At 32.2% G+C, this 11,236-nt stretch overlaps 1 protein-coding gene across 2 annotated transcripts in view; it reads left to right on the top strand.

The window, feature by feature from the left end:
• The first annotated feature begins 291 nt into the window (after window positions 1-291).
• LOC149084453 (lysine-specific demethylase 5A-like) overlaps window positions 292-11,236 on the top strand; it is a 47,549-nt gene continuing 36,604 nt past the window's right edge. The window contains exons 1-8 of one of the 2 annotated variants that reach the window (XM_089234854.1): window positions 292-437; window positions 553-755; window positions 3,483-3,560; window positions 5,439-5,498; window positions 8,611-8,637; window positions 9,223-9,285; window positions 9,571-9,747; window positions 10,857-10,997. In XM_089234854.1, coding sequence (XP_089090980.1) covers window positions 585-755; window positions 3,483-3,560; window positions 5,439-5,498; window positions 8,611-8,637; window positions 9,223-9,285; window positions 9,571-9,747; window positions 10,857-10,997 — 717 coding nt within the window. In that variant the 5' untranslated portion in view covers window positions 292-437; window positions 553-584. Of the gene's footprint in view, window positions 756-3,482; window positions 3,561-5,438; window positions 5,499-8,610; window positions 8,638-9,222; window positions 9,286-9,570; window positions 9,748-10,856; window positions 10,998-11,236 lie in introns of both variants that reach the window. The other variant, XM_089234853.1, reaches the window with a different exon arrangement.

The raw sequence follows: 11,236 nt of genomic DNA, 5'->3' as shown, positions 1-11,236 counted from the left end.
GTGCTGAAAGTGACGGGACATTTTCATTAAAAAAGGAGTGTCTCGAGAAAAAGAGTCTGGTCACTCAATTTTATAAAAATAAAAAAAAATAAAAAAAAGAACATTTTTCTACAATTTTGAATTTTATGAATGAAAATATTTATTTTTCATATATGATAACACATGAAAATAAAATTACTTAAAGTATAGTCTAGCGTAAAAAAACACCTCAACCACAGAAAAATAAACAAATACTCTTGATCTCTGGTCTCACCTTAAAAAAAAAATGGTTTCGGAGTCGAGAGTGCAGGAAGTTTATTATGTGTTCCCATCTATAGCTGTAGGTTAAAATGTCCGATGGCTTGTAAACTGAAAAATTTCCTTACGACTTTTTTTTTCTAATAAAGGAAAGTCGGGTAAGCGTGTCATTCGTATTCCGGAGGGGCCGTAAGCGTCTGGTAAGGAAGGAGCGTATTGTAAGCCCCCTTATTTCAATCTCGTATAGTTATTGGAGCGAGTTAAAGGTCTCTTCTCCCCCCCCCCTCTTTTCATTATTTGTCATTATTATCAAAGATGTCTCTCAGCTTGGCGGAGATCACAAAAAAATGATGATGAGCAATAATAGCAACAACAACGTCGATTATGAGTTCGTCCCACCACCGGAGGCTCCCGTGTTCGAACCTTCGGCCGAAGATTTCAGAGACCCTTTAGGTTACATCGCAAAGATTAGGCCGATAGCCGAACAACATGGAATATGTAAAATCAAACCACCTCCAGTGAGTAGCGTGGAAACGTATTTTTTTTTTTATTATATTGGAATTTCTATAATTGTAACCACACTTATAATTATTTATAATCGCGTTTTTATGATTATTACAGTTGAAGAAAAATTAGTTTCATTATCTTTCCTATATTGAATGGTTATAATATCTAGTTGTAGCTGGGGGGGGAAAAAAAGAATTTTTTTTGATGAGTATTACAAAATGGCGTCCAATGGGTCGCATTTAAATCGTCCCATTAAGTAATTTTTCTCCCTATGTTTAAAATTTAATAATTTTTTCGTAATAATGAAGAAAACATCATTGATGCATTCAATGAGAACAGTATATTGTGGGAACTCACTTGGTTTCTCAGAAAGGTGGTTCCCCTTGATATAGGTTAAGCAGGGTCCCTATGCTGGGTGAGCCTACATAGGAATTTATTGTGTAAAAAAATTGTAAGAATCGTCTCTGGCTGGAGCCCCCCACCCTTGTGGGGGGACTATGGGGTTAAGTATTAATTTAAGGTGTCCTGGAAAAAACAAGTTCTTATAAGTTCGCTTGACAAATACCAGGTGCCTGGCAACTGAAAAATTGGTGTGTTTAAAGCGGCAGTTTCCTAGGAGCAGATTTTTTACGCCGCATACAGTGTGATGGTGGAGATTGGTTGAAAAATGTGAATTTCAAGTTTTAAATCGATCAACAACTTCATGCTGCAATGCACCACAAAAAATTCCTTTTTGGAACACGTGACTTAAAGTTCTCTGTGTGCTTACAAGCTCCGGCAAAGGAAATGTGTTTGGCTCTTAAAATTTTTGGTTGGAACTTATATTTTTTTCTCGATTTGTCACAACCTGGATTACAGTACATTCCTGAAGCAGAGTACGAAAAAAATCTGTGATGTACATCACAGAACAATCTGGAAGAATTTTAAGAAAATGATAAGCACTATTATGGAAATTTTTTACCACAGAACACATAAGGTTTCCAGTCAGCTGAGGGCTCACTGCAGAGCAATGCAGAAAATTCTGCTTTGGAAACAATACGTCTTAAAACATAAGTTGCTTAGTCCCAGGAAAAGTAGAAAAAAGCATATAGGACTAATTTTCTTGAACAAAAACCATGCTTGGCTCCTAAGAAATTTGACTGGTGCATAAATATGTCTTGATTTGTCAAGCCCTGCTATAGATAGCTGGTTTCCTTAGTATAGGTTAAGTAGAGTCGTTAGGCTGGGATCTTTGGTGGCGGGTTCCTCTTCTATAGCAAATGTATAGTGTGAAAGAAATAGTAAGAATCATCAGGACTGGAGCTCTGCCAGTCTCTAATCTTAAAGAGGCCATAAGGTTAAGTAATAATTTAAGGGGCCCAAAAGAAAATGAGAGAATTCTATAAGGCAGGGCTTGACAAATCCCAAGTGCCTGGTCGTCATGATGACTATGAAATTGGTATCATGCCCTAAGCAGGGTTTTCCTAAGAGCACGATTTCTATGTATCATGATGGTGGAAAACTTGAATTTTAAGTTTTAACCCAATCAACAATTCCACGCTGCATGCACCATAAAAAATAATTGTAGGAAAACATAACTTAAGGTTTTCTGTATGTTATTGCTAGCTCAAGTAAAAAAATTTGCTTGGTCCCTAAAATATTTTGTTGCGACCTAGATTTTTTCTCAATTTTTTAAGTTCAACATTACAGTGTCTTTTAATGTAAGTAGTAGTTATTTAGTCCCCAGAGAAGTCGAAGCCTGGGATTTTTTGTGGTGTATAAATGTATTAGTTTGAAAAAAAAAAAACTAGAAAGAATCATCAAGTGCTGGAGTCTGGTCAGCCCCCCCCCCCACACCCTTTTAGAGACCACAAGGTTACGTAACCATTCAAGGGGAGGAGTCTAGGAAAAAAATTAGTTCTATAACCTGAAGGGCAGGACTTGACATCCTAGGTGCCAGGAACAAATGCTCACTTCCTACCCCGCCCATACCATTAAAAACACTCTTTCTATACCGAAACTTGTTCTTATTCATATTTTCTGGCCTAGGTCAGTACTTTATGACAATGCTGTCCTAATACATGGCCCAGGGGCCTCAAGAGAAGGGGAGCCTAACAAAAATATAAACCAGTTGAAATTTTCAAGAATTTGCCAGGCAAAGCATTAGAAAAATCAGCCCATGCTGCTCTTACTACTGTGTGTTTTGGAAAATTTATTACAAATTATTTTAATTATTTATTACAAAAAAAAAAAGATTCAAGAAAAGATATTGTACATATTAATTAAGATAAATTTCGGGATGTCTAATTTAATTGCAGGAAATAAAAAAAGTCATGTGCATAAGTACAAATAGGCCTACATACACCTTTGAAATAAAATATTAATCCTGATTTTTAATTCTTACAAAAATTATTCAAAAACTTATTTTACTGTTCATTGATAAATGAGTTCACTTGAAATGCCTTAGCAAAGTAAATTGTTCTTTACTTTTTCACTGAGAATCACTATTTAATTAGGCGGGATAGTCAAGAGTGAGCTCTTGTTTCATTTTCTGGCAATTTGTGTATAATGAGTTAAGCTTTTGTTGTAATTGCTACAAAATTATATGTGGCACACCATTAAATGACTACTTTATTCATCCATTTGTTGAAAGTAATTTGAAATTATTTGAATCTTAAAATTTTAATACTGAATGTGAAGGAGTGAAAAATTATGAGAAAAAAAAAATTCACTTTTTTTTTCAAATTGTATTTTTTTAGGACTGGCAACCTCCATTTGCTGTGGACGTTGACAATTTCAGGTTCACTCCACGAATGCAAAGACTTAATGAATTGGAGGTAAGAAAATGTGCATGTATTGCTCATTTGTTTAAATAAAATGCAATTACGTATTTTCAGAAAAAGCACTTGCTTGAAAAATTACATTAATATACATTTGTGAGCTGGATGTAAGTGTTGCATCAATATATGTAACTGCTCCTTTCCTGAACAAAATTAGTCTTTCCATGTATCATTTAAATACAGTTTCCTGGTATTCTATCAACAATATTTTTGTTATAAGATTACTTGGTAATTACTCAGAACCAAACTAATTCCGAATATTTGAAATGCTTTATTTAGTAGATGTTTGAATTTCATACAATTACTTGTCTGTTCTGTAGAAATTGTGTTTTTGAAACTAAAACTAGCACATTCTCAAAATTATATTTAAAAAATGTAAATCGGGTAATTTATTTGGTATATTTTAACAAGACATAAAATTGTTCTCTGCTCATTTATGTTATTCAATTTGGTTTTTTTCATGTCATTGGTTGCTTGGCTCCAATATAAGGGCATAATTTTTGTTTTAAATTTTCACTCTGCATTGAAAGCCTTGATGTAAATATAAATAAACCAAAATGCTCCCGCCCTTCTTGAAAAAAAAAATGTCATTAATTTACAAATTATGGTAATCTTTGAATTGTGTTTTGCTTGGAAAAGTCCTTAAATTGATCTTGAATTTTTTTTATTTTTTTCCTTGATTAAATATGGTCTTTGTTATAATTTTTAGGATGAAAATGTGTGTCGGTGTGGTATCATATTGTTATCTTATCATTGAATAAACACTATTCCATTGAATGTGCATGCTTTTATTATGAACTCTTAGGTTACAATATTTGGTGACTTTGTATTTTTTCAGTGATTTGGAATTTCTCATTCAATGTAAATTTAGAATAGGAATTTTAAGATTTTACGTTTTTTTGCCTTTATAAAAGAGGTGTATCACATTCAAGAAGTTGGTTGAGTTTCTTAAAGCTAATTGACTATCAAGTAAAAAAGGATGAGTTTCCTTTTTCATTAGCATAACATTGCATGATACTATTCAGAAATTTGTAAAAGGTTTTGGTTCATATACATGTGCATTTATAGGCATCTGCTTGAAAATATCGGTAGAATATTGCAAATGTGTAATTTTATGCCAAAAACTTTGTTTAAATCTTAGAGGGACTGAACTTCCTTGTTTGAAAGACTTGTCCCTAGTGTTCTGGTTGATTGTAAACGAGTGAATATTCAATAAGAATTGGCAGTTATAGGTCAATTGTTAGTGTTTCATTTTTTATCACATTAAAATTAGGTCACCTGAAGATATAATTGATTTTTGAAAATTAAACTAGTAGGAAAAATATTTTTTAACCTTAGATAACTGAACTTCGATCAGTGTTGCTCAGTAACTAATCTATTAGGTAGTCTATTAAATGAATATTTCGTTTATATTAGTTATATGCACTTGAAAATGTTTATATACTTTTGAAATTTTACAGGGTTCCTAATGATCCAGAAAGTTAGAGAAAGTGTATAGTATTTTGCAAAAGTCAGGGAAATATACAATAATACAACAGGCAAATAAGACAAATATTTGATATTAAAAAAAAAGAGAGATTTCTATGGAGGGAAAAGAACTGAAACTTGAAAAAATGAATTTGGAAGGTTATGATTTTGATTTATATATTTTTACCGTAGTTTTGTTCAGGGAAACGATCAAGCAGATTTTTCTGGACCCTGTTACACGGAAGAGTAGCTAGCTTTGTCTAATACTCAAAATGTCTGTCTGTTAGTCTTCATGCTTCCAGAGTCAATGTGTTGTGAAATTTGTGACTTTATGATAATGATAGATTGCATTTCCATCTTGTTATGTGACTTTTCTTGCTTCACATTAAAGATAATTTTTCTCTGTAGGCAACAACAAGAATCAAGTTGAATTTTCTCGACCAGATTGCCAAGTTTTGGGAACTTCAGGTGCATTGTTATAGCTACTCATTTATTCAAAGTGCATGTTTGCTCACAAAAAAAGTGTTTTTTCCTCTTTATATCCTTCTCATGTAAAATTTCAGTAAATATTCCATACAGGTATACTTTGCAGTGTATAATATAGTGAAAGCCCTCTTAATGGACCCCCCCCCCCCGGTATGTGGTCACAACCCTCTTTTTACAACTCGATAATTTTCCCTTGTGTAACAAAAGTATGCATTTCAATTCCCTGATTAATGATCACCCCTCTTTTATGGATGAATTGGTTAATAAAGTGAGATACACTGTCTGTAGGTGATCATAGCTGTAAGCACCATATGCTTGTGAAATGTATGTGTCCCAATACAACTTGGGACAAAAGCTATTTACAGTAGGCTCATCATATTCATGTGTAATTGGTTCCATTCCTTGCACTGAAGCTGTGGAAAATAAAAAAAACTTTGGCCGGGTACATACAAAAAGCATGTCGGAACAAAATTCTTCACACAATGAAATTTATAACATATTGTATAGGACTTGAAGGTTAAACATAATTTGTATAAGAAATATTAAGTCAACAGTGCAGTTAAGCACTAAAAACATCTAGTGTCATTCACAAATACTTGTACACTTCTTAAAACTATTACTGATTGGTTGTTATATTGATCTTGTCAGCTTCTTTCATTCATATTAGGCATTCAGAAAAAGTAGTTTAGCTTAAATGGCTGACCAAAGTAGGCATTATCGTGGCTGAAATATGGCTAGCACAAGAGATACAAGCAGTTAAAGGCATATGGAGAATTTATGTTCCTCTCAAAGATGAATAAAAATTATGAAATATATATTTTTTAATTCAGAATACCAAAATGAAATGTTTTTGTATGTTTTAATCAATTTTGTTCAATTTGAAATGTTACTTTTTGAAGGTTAGTAACTCAAAATATCTCTGATAGAGATAGGGCTCCCACTTGTCCTATTTTTGGTGAAATTTCCTACTTTCTAGTTTTTGTTCTGAAGTGGTTGTTCTTTCTAGTTTTGTTTCTTTTTACTGAATTCTGTCGACATAATTTGTGTCACTGATTTTAATTGAGGAGGGAATCGTCAATATAGTGCCAAATAATACAAATATAGTAGACTATACTTTGGCAGATTCATTAATTGCAAAGTTTATCATTTTTCAGGTTATATTTGCGGAGTGTGGACTATTTGGTTTATTAATTTTTCATTTGTTTAGTTTGAGGGTTCAATATGTAGAGTAGTCATTAAAAACTTCTGTCTGGGTGGGAAAAAATTTTGTATTTACTACTTCATGGTCTTAGTAACATTCATCATTTAAAATTATAGTGCACATTTTGTTTATAGGTGAAACAGTTTGCATAATAAAGCAGTTGGACACATAGGTCAATTCTAGGTTTGGTGATTCTGATGCTACCCAATAGTATTCAATTGTCTTCTGTATTTTTAGGGGCGTTCCGAGGCATAAACAATATTTACAATGCTCAGCAAAGAGCTAGAAATAAAATTGCTTCATTTGTCAAAATCAATTACACTGGCATTGAACAATGAAATGTGAAAAATCCTTTTAAAAAAGGATGGCTCATGTAGTAAAACCATATGATTCATTTTGACTTATTTACATTTAGACCTTGTAATTTACTCATTTTACACTGTACTTTTGAAAGTGGTTTCGAAAGAGCATTATTTTTAAAAAACTTATATAATTTGCTGGGCATTGCAAAGAGTTGACAGGCTGGATTATGGAAGACTAAAAAAATAATGTAATATATATTGTGAGAAGGGGCAGAAAATAATTATGTGTGGTTGTTAGTATGCTGTTTTGGTTGCCGCCACAGACCTCTTTCAAACAAGGTGTCAAAAGTCTAAAACACCAGAAACAAAAATGAAGCTGACGAAAGAATGTTTGATAACAAAAGACAGTGCAGTTTTATTTTGAAAAGGGTTGAGGGTTAACGAAAATATTGTTAATTTCACTGCTCCAATTTATAAATATCTGCTCTGAATCCCATATTTTGCTGCTCCAAATCCTGAATTTGCTGCTCCAAAACTGCTCCGAATCCTGAATTTTGCTGCTCCAAATCTGCTCCGAAATGGACTTAGTTACTTCCCACCCCTACTACCATAATTTCTTGTGCATAGGCCGGGGGGGGGGGGAAGCACTAAAGCTGAAAAAATGCTTTATATGGTCTGCATCGTTGCACATAGCCTGTAATTTTTTCCCACAAACTTTTGTCTAGGGGTGAGGGTGAATGAGTGAAAACTAAATGAAAACAATAAAACATATATCCCTACTATTTCTCACCTGTTTCCTGGGAAGGTTATAAAGGCAAAGTAAAAATATTAAATAGGGAAAGAGTAGGGAGGTATATGAGACAAGTGGGAGGAAAGGGACAGTTGCTTGTATGCATAAATAAATTACTTTAATTTACTCCTGTTTTGTCCAATGTATGAAGCTTTCAACAACTAGCATTTACTTAACCTCTTGCTAACAAACTGTAGATGATTTTCTTTGTTATAAATTGAAAAAAATAAATTTTCACTATTCTAAAGTAAATAAATACATTTAATTTTGTGAAATAATTTTTTGGTTTTATAACTTTTTGAATGTGAATTGGATTGACGATAGTTATATAAAAGAGGCCATTTTTAAATATATTGAGGCATTGACATTCACTCCTGTATACCGTTTTTTGGATTGTTCTTAAAGTCATGCTTATGAACCTATGCTTATAATTCGGATGGGATGAGAATAAGCATGAGCAGATAGTACAGCCCAGTATTCATTCACAAACCCAGAATCTTTAAGACAGGGTTTAAAAAAAATATGTTAATGTAGGACACATTAACAGACACACAACACAAACTGTGTTGTAACACAGACACACAATCATGTGCATATGCATCATTTTATAAATCCTGCATATATAAACTGTAGATACCAAATGCTTTGATAATCCAATTTTACTGTACGAGGGCTTTGTACCAGTATGTACTGTGCGTTTGTAATGTTTTTGTGAGTGGACAATTTTTTTTAGGTTCAGAAATTTGTAGTGTGTCTGTAATGTTTTTCTTGTGAGGTATTTATTTTTATTTCTATTTTTAGGGGTCGTCTCTCAAGACATACATGAGGGTTAGTGGTTTTTTTATTTTTTTTTGAAGAATGTGAAGGCCATTTGCGATATTAATTTTTCTAATTTTTTCAATAAACTGGAAACTCGCTTGCTATATGGCACATTTAACTTCTTCATTATACTTTTGTACTTTGTTGAAAGATATTGCACTAGCATATGAAATTATTATTATATTATGACTGATATTTGAAGTAGTATTTGAAGAATTTCTTAAGGTGAATTCATTAAGCTATTTTTGTCAGCATTAAATTTACCAGTGAATGACTTTTTTTTATCTGTTTTTCTTTAACATGAGACATGGTCATTTAAAAGTGACAAAGCGTCTTTTGAAATATTAATATATCTTTTGTTAGCTGTTTATGTAGTTTGTTTTCTTTCCCGTAATTATTTTTTGTTATATTTTTTTTTTCTCTTCGAAATTTTCTTTTGAAACTTCCTTTATTTGGTTTTTATAATTTTTTATTTCTGTATATTTTAACTTCCTTAGTGTCACTGGTTACATGTTTATATTTTAGTGCATGTTGCATATTATTTGTGAGATGATATAGGCCTATATAACATTGTGATGTGAACCTATGTTTCAGGGTTCCTCATTGAAAATTCCTAATGTGGAACGGAAAGCACTGGATCTGTTTACTTTACATAGGGTAAGGCACACCTTTCAGTACTTTTCAAGTTCTTGTTTTAATAGAAGTAGTAAAATGTTATTTAAGAATTTTTTTTCAAGTTTTAATTGTAGATTAATTGGAAGGTTCAGGACCTTCCAATTTTATACGTACTGCCTTGAATCATTGAAAGTTGGAACAAAAAAAATACTTTTCTGTGTACCACAATATTGGAATGAAAACTTATTAATTGAATATTTTTCAATATCAGGCATGTGTTCATTTTTAAAATTTTCTTTTGTTAATACATCAAATTCTTATATTTAGTATGTGCAAGAAGAAGGAGGAATGGATGTTGTGTCCCGTGAACGAAAGTGGGCACATATAGCAGCACGAATGGGATTTCCTGCTGGAAAAGGAGTTGGTTCTTTGCTTCGTCAGCATTATGAACGGATTTTATACCCATATGACATTTTTCAGAGTGGAGCTACTCTTGGAGACTTGGTAAGAATGCTTTTGATCATTTTATTTTTCAATTTAGTTCTTAGAATGGATAATATATTAATGTACAGTAGAATGTAAAACAGACCTGGAAATTATTTTGCATGAACTGAATGTGATATCAATGTTATCCAACAAAGTTAAATTTTTCACTATGACAGAATCAAATAGATGTTTTGTGTACATGGAATTTGACTGTAAAGTGTTGCTGCATCTAAGGAATAATTTTAATGAATTGTGTGTGTGTGTGTGTGTGCACCAGTTTGAAAAAAAACTTCTGTTTAAAGAACCAATCATATTCATAGGGAAGTGATACCTTATTTTTGTATGATACAAGTGGACTATTACAGTAGCAGTTTGTCTACAGATGGATTCATTATTGGATGGTGCTTTTGATCCCTTCTTCAAACTCTTAATTCAATTCATAAAATTGTTTTGATCAATTTTTTTGGCAAACAAACCTTAATTAAAGAATTGGTTGTTTTCAGATTGTTTTTGAATTTTTGCTTATTTAAAATTAAGTCATGTATTCATAGACTGCAATGGTATTTTCTTCATGATGAATTGTGTGCACTTTTAGACTAATCATATTTGTTTACATATATTCTTATTCAACTTCTGGTAGTTGATTTTTAGTATGAAAAATATCTACTGTTCGAAGTGAAGTTTCAAAGCAGAGTTTTTTATTTGCTATTATGTCTGTGATATATTTATGTTCATGTATGTAAAGTTAATAAAAATATTGGGAGGGTTCAGAATTATTGTGGAAAGGGGGGGCTCAAACAATTTTTTTTTGTAGAATATTATGGAGATGATGGCAAAAGGATTGGGGGAGGCTCAGGCCCATGAGCCAGATAACTTTACACCTACATTTATGTTTAAATCTAGTTTTTCAAAATCATTGTATTTGACCAATCAAACATAATCAGGTATTAACTCCCAGCAGTGTCGTTAAGTACCATTATATATATTTTTTTCATTCAAGATGAAAAAGTATTATTTTGGGGGGAAAGTTGTTTATCAAATAAAATCTTTTATTTGAAATAATTTGTTCTTAGTCTAGTCCAATTAAGTAGATTCTTATGTTTTTTATTGTTGTGAATCCTTATTAGCAAAACATTAATGATGATTCAGATGACTCTGAGAAAAGAGATAGAGATTACATTCCTCATGGAATACCATCCAGACAAGCAATTAAACCACCTGATCGGTATGCTAGGCGGTCAAAGAGACATGGGAAAGAAGTTGGTGAGGTGAGTTCAGTTCAGGAAAAAAAAAATCTAGATTTTTATGAATTAACGTTAGAGCATTAACAAATTTGTAAACGTGTAACAAACATTGTAAACATATAGGTAGTTGTTTAAACTGTGGGAATGAATAATAATTGCTCAAAAAAATTAGAATCTTTTGCACAGTTGAGAAATCTAACATTGCTTACTGATTATAGGTATACACCTCTTAATTGTATATACAGTGGAACTTCATATTACGA

Source organism: Pholcus phalangioides, unplaced genomic scaffold, assembly GCF_987345545.1.
Source record: "Pholcus phalangioides strain wild (caught in Gottingen) unplaced genomic scaffold, Ppha-v1.0 ptg000008l_1, whole genome shotgun sequence".
NCBI lineage: Eukaryota > Metazoa > Arthropoda > Arachnida > Araneae > Pholcidae > Pholcus > Pholcus phalangioides.
The sequence above is the reverse complement of the archived record's forward strand: the minus strand, read 5'-3'. Positions and strand labels throughout refer to the sequence as shown.